At 39.2% G+C, this 14,913-nt stretch overlaps 1 protein-coding gene across 2 annotated transcripts in view; it reads right to left on the reverse strand.

Annotated features, from left to right (window-relative positions):
- GPATCH2 (G-patch domain containing 2) overlaps positions 1-14,913 on the reverse strand; it is a 215,551-nt gene that overhangs the window by 63,387 nt on the left and 137,251 nt on the right. For both annotated transcript variants that reach the window (XM_075064334.1, XM_032786252.2), the window contains exons 7-8: positions 7,127-7,166; positions 3,788-3,858 (exon numbers count right to left, since the gene is read on the reverse strand). In XM_075064334.1, coding sequence (XP_074920435.1) covers positions 3,788-3,858; positions 7,127-7,166 — 111 coding nt within the window. The remainder of the gene's footprint in view (positions 1-3,787; positions 3,859-7,126; positions 7,167-14,913) is intronic.

Here is a 14,913-nt window from a genome sequence, read left to right on the forward strand (position 1 = left end):
GCACTTGTCCTCCAGTCTATATCTGGGAAGTTAAAGTCTCCCACGATCAAACAATTCCCATTAGTGTTTACTTCATTAAAAACATTAAAGAGGTCTCTATCCATATCCAAATCAGATCCCAGCGGTCTGTAGCACACCCCAAGCAGTATCTCGGGGAGGCTCTAGTAGCTTCCTTTCCCTATAAATTTCATCGAGTGACCCCTAGATCTTGTGTTATGTGAAGAGGTAAATAACACTTCCCTATTTACTTTCTCCATACCATTCATGATTTTATAGCTCTCTACCATAGTCCCCTTAGCTGTCTCTTTCTTAAACCGAACAGTCCGAGTCTTGCTTTGAGGCTCTATTTAGTGTACATAGGGTTGAAATTCATCTTCATTTTTAAGTTTTAATGTTTGTTATCTCTTTTATGAGCAACCCAATATACTTAAGCTCCTCCAGAGTGTATCAACACTACTACACAGAAAAAAAAAGACCGTAACAGACCGATTGAGTGCTTATCCCTTCTTACCTGCCTGATACAGTTCTGGAGTAAATTATTCCACAATTCATTGATCCAGTGCAATGTAGGTCTCTAATCTTTACTTTTTTCCACATGCTGACACAAGAACTGTGGTCACTCATCCAGAAGGTGTAAGAAAAGTCAAGGTAAACATAAAAAAGTATAAAGAAAAAATGTCTTTCAGAACACCAACTCCCCCCCCAAAATAAATATCTACATGATTAGAAAGAAGCCAGTGTGGAAACTACACAAAGAAATACATTTTGCAACTCCAGTCTTGGAATAAGAAGAACAGATATAACTTTATTGATTAAAAGCTGTAGGCAACAGTTTTGTTACACTTGTGGTTCATTCTTAAAAATGTTTAAGAGACCAAATAACCAAACTTACCTGCAATAAAATATGAAAACAAGACAGGCATATCTTCCTTCTAGGAAACAATTCTTATCTTACACAGAAGTTGCATTTACAGTAGTATAGCTCGGCTCTATGAGCTAAGAGGTGAAAACATTATCTAATAGTTGTATTTATAGCTAGTAGTATTTATAGCATGATTTTACAAGTTACAAAACTTTTTAGGAGACACCAAAATCCAACCCACCAGTCTAACATTTCCTTAACTTCTTGTTTTGTTCTGTACTGTTCTAATATCTGTTTTGGATACTACATACCAAACTGGTTGGGCATTGAGGTTCATCTCAACTTCTGCTAGGACACGCCCTTTATGTATCTTGGCTTTGACAGGCTTCCTATTTTCTAATGCCAAAGCTGATTTGAGCTTTACAAAGCATTGTGGGATACTTGACATGGGTGAATAGAATTGTAGGGAGAGTATAATACATTTAGTTAACATAACTAGCAGCTTGAAAGTCTAAAGAGTGCTGGGTAATAACAATTTTTTTAAACCCTCAAATGTTTACCATCTGTTGATTTTCTACTATTGTATTTAGTAATAAACCGCAAGACAAGACATTTCTATTGGTCATAGTTATAATTTGTTGTGAGCTTCCTTTAAAAGGAGATTAATCATCTGAATTATAATATCCTTACATGTCAAATGTAATCACTGAAAATGTGCAAAAGCAATTTAGAAACAATCTTAGAGTGCTTGAGACTTTCAAGTGAGAACGAACACTTGTATTCAACTAACAATTTAGCTGCATATGGATATATTAACCTCAAATACAACAGCTTTACTTAGAGTTGTTTTATGATTATGCTAAAGAGTGGGCCAAAACCTTTGCTGATGTAAATTTGTCAAGTTCCATTGGTTTCAATAGAGCTTTGCTAATTTACAGCTTTTAAAAGGATTTGGCCACATCTGTAAAGATCTGAAAGATCCATTTCAAGATTCCGTACACAGGAATGAGACTTCACATTTACTAAAAAGGTACAATTCAGAACTTGCCCTCTTATTAACTTCGTGCATAATACATCAGCTTCATCTGAACCATTTTTTTTTCATAAGCTTGAAAGGAAAGAAATTTTGTCTCTCCACACAGATGGGTGAAGTTGGGAATTTTAAATGCAGCAGCAAGGTGGTGATCTCCCTTCTGGAGGGAATGGCAACTTAAAACTATGTCAAGTTGTAGAAGCTGACTGTACTGCCACGCTGGAAATCCCACCCAATCTATTTATACTGGTAACTTAACCCAATAGATTTCACCCATAAGGATAAGTTACTGTGTGTTTGCAATGTGGTATACATGCTTGCTTTTCACATATATAGTTCTTCCATCTGTTTATAACAACTTTTATAAAGGTAAAATATAAAATTGTTAAGATTTTGGATGGTGGCAAGGAAAGGAGAATCAGGCCCAAAATATGTACTTATGGAGAGAATTCAGCACAATGGAAGACAATGTTCTTTATATACTGTTGTTCTAAGCATAAATATGATTTCTGAACTATGCTTACCATGAAATTGTTTTCAAACATCTTTAAAATAATATTTGTTTACCCTGGAAGATGTTTAACAGATGAAAGAGTCTTATAAATTGTGTGAAGATAATGTACACCTCTACCTCGATATAACGTGACCTGATACAACACGAATTTGGATATAATGTGGTAAAGCAGCGTTTGGGGCAGACCTGCATGCTCCGGCGGATCAAAGCAAATTCAATATAATGCGGTTTCACCTATAACGCGGTAAGATTTTTTGGCTCCCGAGGACAGCGTTATATCGGGGTAGAGGTGTATAACAAATTCTGCTTTACTGGTGGAACCAATCATTTGGAAGATGTAATTTGAGCTCGCACACAGCTAAAATTAAGTATTTTCATATTTAATACTCATATGATCAAAGTGAATATTTGGTCTCAGACTCCAGCATTTAGTAACATCCACTATTTACTAACATGAAAAAAAAATGGCTATATCCAAATAACTAAAGATCCTGGACACACTGTGAGGCAAAAATTTGAAAACCACATGCCTATTCTCCCTTAAAAGTGGGATATTACCCAAGTCTGCAACTAATTATTACTGTGTTATTGCCTTTTCAAAAGAACTTATTTGTCATCCCAAATAATACCACTACAAATTAAAGTAAAAGTTCTGTGTAAATAATAGGTCTTGTATACAGCAAAGAAAACATTTCTGTAATTTTCTGTTCTATAAAGCAATTCTGTTACAGTGAATATTGGGGAGTGGGGGAATTATGTACTGTAATTTTCAAACATATTAAAGATCTGTGAACAGTCATGTACCTGGGAGATTTGATTATGATTTTTTGTCACTGTTTATTACTGCAATGCTTGACTTTTGTGTGTGTGTGTGTGTGTGTGTGTGTGTGTGTGTCAGGGACAAGATTTGTTTTCATAAAGTTTGCTAATCAGGTGTTTTGGGGTTTTTTTTTAAACAGGAAAATGACATTTCTAACCATGCTACAAGATTGCACAAACATTAAGCTATTTTCCATTACCTGTATCATTAATGTATGTATGATAGATAGATAGCTATATAAAGGTAACACAGTAGTTGCTTGACCCTTAGAGTTATACTGCAAAGTCAGGAAACCTACTTGGTCACCCATTTTATCTAGCTGATTAATAAAATGATTATAGTCAGAGTAAATAAGCTGCTTTGATACAATTATCAATCCAATCCAATATACAAACGTTAACAAAAGATTAAAATTACAAAGAAGAGGCTATAAAAATTAAATTACAGATAGAAAAAAAAGCCCATCAAGGATGGAGTCAATCACTACATAAAATTTTGGGAGATAGGAAGTGATAATGAAGTTAGTGATTTTAAAGTATATTTTCACCTTTATCTTACCTGCTAGCTGTTTTTACTGAAATATTTTTCTTGTGTCCTCTCTCAGATCGGTTATCCCGCAGGAGCTGAAGCTACACAAAAAATATTCACAATCGTGTTGGAAACAAAGCCATTTTTATTTTTTTTAAATGTTATCCTAGCTTTGTCATCTTTTGTGTTTTTATTTATTAACGGTAAATTAGGTATTATATTGGATTTTAACAGTGTCACCTATGGCAAGACCATTAGAAATGTTAAAAGTTGGGGACTTAGTGCATTCTTGATAAATTCATGGTCAGTCATTACAGCATTTTAATACAATTTTGTGAAGACACATGTAGAGTTAAGGTTATAATTACATATCCATTAATTTTAAACCCAACATTACTAGAACTTTGTAGTTATAGAAAAAACATTTGAAAGCAAAGAATTTCAGAGTTCCACAAATATTACCCTGACTCTGAACTGTGAAAAGTCTATGATTTTTAAGAATCATTCATCAATAACTTTCACCTTCAAAACTCTCTTTATTATGAAAAGCATAGAGAAGCTCCCTTTAAAAAACTTCTCCGATTAACCCTGGTATCTAAACAGTTAAGCAATGCTTATAAACTCTGCTGCAACCCAAAAAGTTGAAATTTTCAGAGTAACAACAAAAGCTAAATACCCAATTCCTATCATTTTTAGCTATTAGCTAGCACTGGTGACTAAAATAATGTAGGTTCTAGACCAACCTATTTTTGAAATTTCTCCCAAATAAATACAATGTGAAGACTTTTCCAAAATCAAAGTACTTCATTATTCAAAATCTCCAATTGACATGATTCTCCTTAATGTGAGGGTAATGTGACAATGACACTTTAGAAATAGTTGCAAAATAATTACACAGAAGAAGTGCAAACTAATAGCAAAATAAACTAAAATCATATTTTAGGGAACCAAGCCTTCAACAAAGTGCTGAGCCAAACTGAACTGAAGACTTGGCTACACAAATGGCTATAGAGACTTAAGGCAGCACATCACTGAAGGCAGTCAGAAAAAAATTAGGGGGACACACTTGGGGACTTCACAGTACCACTGCAGAGATGGGCAAGTACTTCAAATAACCAGTTTAAGAGGGGGAATCTTTTTGTTGTTGAATAGTTTACCCACTACATATTTCTAGATATATAGTGGGTAAACTACGTAATTACATAAGCTCTAATTTAATACATGTTTACTTCAAAAATTAAATAATTAAACAAAACAATATTATTATAACAAAACAGGTAAAATCTATAGTTATGCAACCTGGCCTTCCGTAGGAAAATTTCTTTAAGGGTCAATTTTTAGTAGTGTTAAACTCATTTTTCTCCCTTCTTTTACAGGTTCTGAACTGTAGACCCATCACAGATCATTAGTTTCTGTTTCAAGTGATGACGTTACATTCACTACATGATTCAGCTACAGTCTGAAAACTTATTAAATTTACTGGGTCCCCAATGCCATCGCCAAAAGTACAAAAGCTTTCATAATTATTTTACAACCCATAAGGTGAAATTGTTTTAAAAATTATAAAATCAGTTTTTTTTTAATTAAAATATTTATTTATTTACCATTACTGGCGTTATTCACATTGCAGGTTTCATGCTGGAAGAGATATCACCAGCATAACGGATGCTGGGACACACACCACTTAGTATGGAAAACTGCATGGCTAGTCTGCATTTCAGAACCTTCAAAAGTAGTACTAAAGGTACAAGTTAAGTTAATTATCAAGTAATTTGAGACATTAACGATAACAAATGAATTCTTTACGTTTACACTGCAACTCACTGCGTGTTAATTGTTACAATCTGTGAATCTGACAACATAAAGCCAGCTTTTAAAATGCTAGTGTTTTTCTTCCACATGAAATAAAAGTTTCAAAATGATGTGAGATAAATATCATATAAAGTTGTCTGTGTAGCTGTTAAATGTCAGCCAGCATATCATAATATGTATTAAAATACTTTCACAATTTACAGCTAAAACTGTGATTCATTTTTTTTTTCCACCGTCAGGCTCGAGGAAGTAAAATTAGTTGAGAGACTGAGTCTGTTTTTGAGTTTGAAAGAAGGGGAAGAAAAGCAGATATGCTGATTTAACTCTGAGCTATCAAAGCTAGTGGAGTTCAGAATAGTCCTAAAAACGTGATGCATTTTCTTGTATCTTACTGCATTACTTATTGCTTTCTATGATGCTTAAAATCTATTTGCTAGAACTTCAGTTGGTGTAAATCAGCATAGATCCACTGAAATCAATTGAGCTACATCAATTTGCTAAAGCTTAAGATATGACCCAATGAGTTACTCTAGAGGCTTGATGTATTGCTGATGTATTCAGTTACTTTTCCTGAGTATTTGAAAAGAACTAATTTGTTCAAGATACAGAAGGGAAAGGCTTATTTGACACAAAGTTCTTGTTCTGTCAATAACTTATTGCTTTGTCATGCATATAACTAAGCATTTTTCAAAGTCTGAAAGGAAGGTCATTAGTTAAGCAACACTCCACTATTCAAATGCAAGTGTTTTCTTGTTAAATTCGCTGATCTTAAGTATGAGGTAACCAACAAACAACTTGTGAGATTCTGTGCAGTTTCCAGGGGAACAGGAGGGCTATGATTGCTTTAAGCTATCTCTGTGCCATCCTGCGCTGGGGCAACTCCCCTGATGCAATTTAGACAGCCCTCAACTCCTGTCTAAATTACAGCAGACACTCTGGGCTGCTAAGCTGGTCATAACACTGTCTGGAATCCCAGTAGTCATTGCAGCCCTGCCTCCACACATCCCCAGCATGCCCCCTACGTTGAAGCTCATGAGCTTATGTCTGCCTTCTGCAGGTTATGCACCAGGAGAATCCTCACCTGGTGGGATTTAACAGCCCCTTTATACCCGTCTGACCCTTTTACCTAGGGTAAGAGTGGGGTGTGGATTTCATCCTACAAGTCTGTTCTCACACAGTTTTGAACTTCTTAAATACTGTGGAAAATGTCAGTGTTCCCCATTTTACAGAAGCATTAAGACTACACTTTCAGAGAAACACAGGCACCATTGTTAATAACAAACTGGTTATCAGGATAAAATATTCTGAAATCTTAAACTGGTAATAAAACTGAACTGTGATGCTTATCTAGTATCATTTGGCACGTCAGCATATTAACCAAAAGACCTTTTGAAATACTTAGCTGCTAAGTTTTTTCAGTAGCTTGCAAGGAAACACAGAATTAAGGCTGCTTTACTTCTTATGTATTAAAATAGTGACCTACTAGATTTGGAGTGGAGACAGTTAAATTCCTTCAAATATATGAAGTAAACTGTTCTTGATCAAAGTGGTTCTTACCTGGCTATGTTCCTTCCTAGCCCCAGGGCTAAACCAGTGGCTGTGGAAGAAAAAGAAAAGAAGAGTTTAGCAATATAACTACCTAAAGCACGTGCTGTCATCTGACCAGTTTGTGCGTGCTTTTGGATATTTTATTGTCCACCAGGAAAATATAGCCTTTGGCTATGCTTTATTTTAATGGGATATTTTATGGAACTCTCAAAGTCTGTTACAGTTTTGAATAGAATGTAAGAATGCACTCGCTCTGCGAATTTCCGCTTCTTAGGCAAACTGAGTAGCCATTAGTTTTACATTTAATTATGTTCTATTAAATTAATTTAATTCGTAAATGCTAACATTTTATGTCTTAATCAGCATATTGAAATATATGCTATTAATAACAATTTAATGCTATCCTTATTACTGAAGTGTAAACTTTTAATTATTAGAGTTTAACAGATCTATAGGCACTGAGGGCTAACTGGTATACGTTAACATATTAGCATTTTACCAATTGAGGCTTGGATTTGAATTCTATTTTAAGTTGTACATTGACATAAATTTGGTGGTCTCGTGTCTCAGAACTGTCAGGTAACTTGGCATTATTGACAATCTTACTTTACAGAGGCAAAACACTGGAATAGTAGGAGGGCTGCAGGTCATGAATGAAATATAGGGTGAGCTAGCACAGTGCCGTCCCACACTGTATCCACTAGGGGTTTTAAACTGGCTTTTACGTTCAGCGAGACCTGAAACAGGCTGCAGGCCTCCAAAAGTGACTACAGTGGCATTATACTGGGATTAAACAGCTGCTGTTGGGGGCAAATCTCAGATCTAGGAAGAAAAAAAAAAAAAAAAAAGAGGAGCACCTGCAACTACACTCCCCCCTTTCCCTGCCTCAATATATTGCCCCGTAATCTTGGGGGAAAGGCAACTGTGATAAATGAAGGGGGTGGGGGGAGAGCTCTTTTATGGACACCCAGCCAGCCAACTAGCTATAAAGTCTCTCTTGGTGGATGCTTGCTTTACCTGTAAAGGGTTAAAAAGTCCCCCAGGTAAAGAAAAGGGAGTGGGCACCTGACCAAAAGAGCCAATGGGAAGGCTAGAACTTTTAAAAACTGTGAAAAAAGCTTTCCCTTTGTTTTCTGTGTTGTTCTCTAGAGAGGGGAACAGAGCAAAGTCAGGGCTATGACTATGCTGTAAAAAGCTTTTTGCCAGGTATGGAAATCATCAGATTACACCTAGAACTACTCAAATATATAAGTAGATTAGGAAATGTCTAGAAAGATGCAATTAAGTTTATTTTTTTTATTTTCTGTGGACTCCTCTGTGCTAACCCCAGATGCTTTTGTTTGTTTGTTACCTTTAAAATGAATCGCCAAGAAAGCTATTTTGGGTATTTAATTTTTGGAATTGCTCTTTTAAAATCTAGCAAAAACCTAAGTTTCAGATGTACTTACTTTCTTTTTGTTTTTAATAAAATTTACCCTTTTTAAGAACAGGATTGGATTTTTGTCCCAAGAGGTCTGTGCACATGTTGTTAAATTAACTAGTGGCAACAGCTAATTTCCTTTGTTTTCTTTCTCAGCTCTTCCCTGGAGGGGGGAATGGGGATGAAGGGGCTTGAGGGTACCCCACAGGAAGGAATTCCAAAGTGCACCTTCCTGGGATCTGAAAAGGAGTTTGCATTTGGGTCGTGGCAGTGTTTACCAAGCCAAGGTCAGAGTAAAGCTGTAACCTTGGGAGTTTAATACAAGCCTAGAGCTGCCAGTATTAATTTTTAAAATCCTTGCAGACCCCACCTTCTGCACTCCAAGTGCCAGAGTGGGGAATCGGCCTTGACAGCAACATAGTTCAATGCATTAAAATAATACATAGAAACACCATCACATTGTTTGTAAATGTAGTTGTACTGTTCTAATTGCAAATGGCAATATTGTTTAGCCAAAAAGAGAGTGTTTTCAAAATGATCCCTTGAAGTACTCAATGGAAAAAGTTCCTAAGGCCATGTTTACTTAAAAGCTCTTATTTTTGAACATCTCCATCACCATGCTCAGATTTCTCACATTGCTGCAGTTACTAAGTAATGACAGGCCATGCATTCTCCCACCAGAAGCTACACAGGACTCAAGATGATTCTTGAAGACTCAAGTCAGTCTATCAGTGGAAGCAGCAGTGTAGGAATCTGTAGAAGGTATTTAGTCATGTTATCAGATATGGGGTGTTGAATCAAACATACTGCTAAAATGTAAACTGTATCGTCACAGAATTAAATGGGTCACTAACTGAAAAACAATACTAGTTATTTCCAAACCTGTTTATGGGCCTCTAAACAGTGAATAATTTAATGTCTGTCCACTCTGATTTCTAAAATGGTTCATTTTAATATAGTTTAACAGTATAACAGTTTTAAAGTGAACTCTTTCCAAACCAGGTAGAGCAACCTCAGAACCCCTCTGAACACAGTTCCTGCAAATCCATTAACCGAAAAGTAGTGTCCCTGGAAATTTTTGTACTGTCTTCAAATGCCCTGTTGGTTTGACACTCTGAAAGTACTGAATATGCTGCATACTGTGGGATTGCTTGGGAAGACTAAGTATCCTGTAGAAAACCCTGAAAGCCTGTACCATAGCATCTAGGACAATTGGCCATGATCATGACATAGATTTTAAGATCAGAAGGGACCATTGTGATCATCTAGTCTGACCTCCTGCCCATTGCAGGCCACAGAACTTTACCCACCCTGTAATAGACCTGTAACCTCTGGCTGAGTTATTTAAGTCCTCAAATCATGTTTTAAAGACTTAAAGTTACAGAGAATCCACCATTTACAGTAGTTTAAATCTGCAAGAGACCCACACCTCATGCTGCAGAGGAAGGTGAAAAAACCTCCAGGGTGTCTACCAATCTGTCCGGGGGGCGGGGGGGGGGGGATTCCATCCTGACCTCAAATATGGTGATCAAGTGGCCATTGTAGTATAAATCAATAATACCCCAGCTACTTTTTTCTACTTTTATAGTGGAGAGAAAAAAAAAGCAGGAATTGGAAAGTGAGAGACTGAGTTTGCACACTCATACACAGAACAGGTGGGGGGGAGGGTACGAGAAAAGGGAGAGATAGAGGGAGAATGCACACATACGTGAGTTAACATAATAGAAGAAAGGTCAGAGCCTTCTCAGCCCAAACTGTGCAGGAGTCCATGAATACAAGTTACTTCTATTAATAAACAGTAAAAAAAAAATGAGGCCTCATATTTAGAGGTAAAAACCCCTTTCCTGCTAGCATATCTATCAGGAACTGTCATGTTTACCCACAGAGGGGGTTACTTATCTGTAACTGGAAGTTCTTTGAGATATGTGGTCCCTATCTGTAGTTCACTGTGGGGTTACGCATGTGCACTGTGTGCCCAGAGCCAGAGAATTTGAAAATAGTGTCTGTTGGTCCATGCCTGAACTCTGGCTCACCGCAAGCCTCTGAATGAGGGGATAAAGGGCGGGATGGACCAACTACTTGATAAGATCTGAAACAGAGGGGAAAGAGGGCAAGTAGTGGAATATATATTGGGACCACACATTTCAAAGTACCTCCAGCTACAGGTAAATATCCACCTCTTCTTCAAGAGATGGTCTATATTGTACTCCACTATTAGTGACTGGCAAGCAATACGTAAGAAGGAGAAGGGTGTGAGGATATAGGCAGTAGGGCTGAGCGGGGTACCACTGTCCCAAAAAGGCATCAGCAGAAGAGTCCTGCACTAGGGCATAATGTCTTGCAATATGTGAATGAAGCCCCACATGACTGCTTTACATATGTCCAGGAGGGGTACCTCCTGACAAGATGCCATAATTGTTGCTTGCACTCTAGTGGAATGAGCTCTTACCCCATTGTGGGGGTTGCAGGGCAAGATTCGAAGCATTGTGGGGGTTGCAGGGCAAGATTCGAAAGGTGACAGCAGAGGAGAATGCAGCTAGAGATCCATTTGGAGATTCTCTGGATGAGATGATGTGCCCTCTGACTTTGTCTGTTATAGCAACAAACAGTCTCGGGGATTTGTTTTCTGTAGGTAGAAATCCGAGGCTCACTGAACATCAAGAGAGTGGAGTCTTCATTCCTCTGTGGAAGAACACAGGAAAGTGAATAGATTTGGTTAAGATGAAATTCCAAAACTACTTTGGGGTGAATTTGGGGTGTAGACATAAAGAAACCTAATCCTTATGGAATATAGTGTATAGAAGATATGATGGCACTTCAAGTTCACCAACCCTTCTCACTGAGGTAATGGCTACAAGAAAAAGTGACCTTCACTGAAATAAGAGACATGGAGCAAGTAGCTAAAGTCTGAAATGAGGGGAAAGAGGGGTTTTGAGAGTATTGAGAGAATAAGGTTCAGGGCCCACAGGGGAACAGGATTCTGACTAGGTGGGAAGGTTCTAATTAGGCCTTTGCAGAATCTATTGATCAGTGGATGTGTGAAGACCGACTAGCCCTGAGAACGTAGATGGTATGCGCTTATCGCCATCAAGTGGACTTGCAAGGAGCTGACAGACAAATCTGGTGTTTTCAGAAATAGGATATAGTCCAAGATGAGAGGAATATCTGTAATCTCTGGGAGAACACCACCTTGTTGCGCCCAAGAAGAGAAGCACTTCCACTTAGCTAAGTAACATTTTCTAGTGGAGTCCTTTTTACTATTAGAGAGAATGTCTCATACAATTTTGGAGCATGAACGTTCCAAGGATGATGCCCACCCAAATACCAAGCCCTGAGAAGTGGAGGGGATGTGGATCGGGGTGCATGATCTTGCCATTCCACTGGGTCAGGAGCTTGGGGAACGTTAGGAGGATGATTGTGGTCGTGATGACATGCATAGAAGGTTAGGAAACCAGAACTGTCTGGCCAGAAGGGGCAATCAGGATAAATCTTGCTTTGTCCTGCCAGATTTTGCACAATGCTCGTGTTGCACAGAACTCATATTGCAGGAGCAGTAGCGGAGGGAAGGCACAGTTGAACTGGCCCGACCAAGAAGCAGAGCAACACCCTGAGAGAAGAGACCTAGATCTTCTCTGGAGCAATATGTGGTGCATTTCCTGTTTGCTTGAGAAGCAAATGATCCCTAGTTGGGGTTCCCCCCAGATTTAAAATATTGTGCACTACTGAGTGAGGGAGCTCCCACTCTTGTTCAACTATTTAATAGCATCTGTAAGCACATTTTGCTTCATTGGAAGGTAGGTTGCAGATAGGTTGATTTGATTGCTGATACACCAATTCCAGAGACTGACTGCTTCTGTGCAGAGGAAGGGGAATCTTGCTCCTTCCCTGCTTGTTGATGTCAAAGATCGTTGTAATGTTATCTGACATTATAAGGACATGGTGAGCATGGAAGAAAGGACTTGCATGCCTTCTGTACTTCTCTCAGCTCCAGGATATTGATGTGCATCCTGGCCTCTCAAGACATCCAGGTTCCTTATGCTGTGTGGCTATTCAAGGGAGCTCCCTAACTTAAGAGGGATGCATCCATAATAATGGTCCTGTTCAGAGAGGAAGGGAGAAAAGGGATACCCATACTTGATTAAAATTTGTCCACCACAGCAGGGAAGACAGTATCTGGGCTGGAACTCTCACCATGAGGTTCATGGAATGATGGCTTGGGGAGTATACCGACTGCAGCCAAGTTTGAAGGCAACAAAGATGGAATCTTGCTAACGTGACGATATAGGTGTATGAGGCCATGTAAGCCAGGAGACACACAAACATGTTTTGAGCAATAATTGAGGCCTGCTTGTGATGTGAACTATGTGAATTGGGGACGGGGTGAGAAAACAAAAATTCTGAAACCTTGGCCAGCACATAATAATGCTCCTCTGCCCCTTTGGGAGTAGAAGCACAGGTGGGAGTAGTGTGCCAAACTGTCCTAGCTAGATCCAGTATGGCTTCATTAACAGGGAAAACTATTCTCTTGGGTCTGGAAGCATGCAGGATGTCTAGGAGTTTTTGCTGGGAGTCTTGGATCTCCTCGAAGGGAATCTGAAGCTTTCCAGCAGAGGTCCTGGAACTGCTTAAAGTCATCGCGGGGAATGGGAGAGTGGAGTGGGGGGAGAGGGAGGAAGGGACATAGAATTCACTTCTTCATCTGGGGATGATGAATGGCAATCTTGCTGGTTCCCGTGGAACTGCTTGCGGCAGATCTGAGTGTCCCCTTGGAGGGGAGGCAAGGGTAACTCCCTGGCAAAGTAGATCAACTCTGCAGAGGGGTACTGCTCCCAAGGTGCCCAATATGGCCAGTAGGAAGGGTCAATAGGTGGTCATGGGGCCTCCCCCTGCATGAGGAACAAGTGGCTCCTAGTTAGATGAAGCAGAGGTTGGTCCCAAACCTGTGTGGGTCTTTCGGTGGTGAGGGATACATAGGGTAAAAGAAGAATGGTTTATCAGATGGCTCAGAATCTCCTGATGAGGAGAAGGCTGATTCTGGTTCCAGTAGTCGTATCATTGGTTCTGTTGGAGGGGAGATGTAGTCTGTGTATAGGATGGGTGATAAGCTCCTTCCAGCAGTCAATTATCTTGGAGGTGATATCTCCTCGAAATAGAGGAAACTGATGGAGTAGAGGATTCCTGATCTGGGAGAGCAAAAATGTCCTGTGAGACAGCAACAGATTCAGATTTTCCAGTATGAGAGGAGTTCTGCTTGTCCAGGTGGTCAGAACCTATGAGGAGGGTGATATCTGAAGTTGGCAGTTATCAGACTTCATTGGTGCTGACAAATCCTGGGGTTTAGAAGGAGCCGGGGACGATGGTACTGCCAGAAAACAGTCCAGTACCGATGGAGCCCAATGCTTATGGGCGTTCTTGTCGTGAGACTTAGTCTCTTTTTTGTCCCTGAGACTTAGTACATCCTAAGTTCTCACAGGCCAAGCTAGTAGGCTTGCTTACAATTGAGTCCGACTTCTTTGACGTGGACTTTGAGGAAGACTTAGTTTCATGCTCATGAGAAGCCTGTGGGGGTAGATTCTCCCATAACAGAGCTGGACTTCTCAGCAAGAGGCGCATTCCTTGCTGAATCAGGCCAATGTACGAGGGATGTTCCCTGGCCTGGATCCAATTGGGGCCTCATGGCCTTCTCCATGAGATATTTTCAGAGATGAAATACCCATCTTTCTCAGGTGCAACTGGGGAACGATTGGTAGGTACTGTACCTCGCTGTGATGTGAGCTTCCCCAAGGTAGTACAGGCAATGCCTGTGGTCATCACTGACCAAGAAGGATCGTGGGCAAGAAGCACAAAGTTTGAAGCTCAGACTCCTGGGCATAGTCGACTACTTGAATGTGGTATAGCGGAGTACAGGGGAGAGAGGTGTCCCCCTGGGAGACTAATCTGATGCTAAACAGTAAAACTATTAAAATTATTGAACTATTTACAAACTATATAATTATCATTTTGTAGAAAGAAGCCAAAACTGCAGACACTTAAGGTTCCAACCCAGACCATGTGGCGGTGAGAAGGAACTGGAGAGGCAGTCAGGCCACCTTATTCTTTATCCTCTCAGTTGGAGGCACAAGGTGAGCCAGGGTGCATGTGTGGACCAATGGACACTACTTTCAAACTCTTCAGCTCTGGGCACATGGTGGGCATGTGTAAGCCCACCTTGGAATACAAATAGGGACCACCATTCAAAGAAGGTGGTGAGGTATTTACATCACACTAACAGTCAGATTATAATTTTGGCTGGGAAATTAATTCCAATGATGCCTTTTAAAAATAAAATTAATGTAAGATAGATTATAATAAGGTATTCCTATTCATTTTCTTATTT

Source organism: Chelonoidis abingdonii, chromosome 3, assembly GCF_003597395.2.
Source record: "Chelonoidis abingdonii isolate Lonesome George chromosome 3, CheloAbing_2.0, whole genome shotgun sequence".
Classification (NCBI taxonomy): domain Eukaryota; kingdom Metazoa; phylum Chordata; order Testudines; family Testudinidae; genus Chelonoidis; species Chelonoidis abingdonii.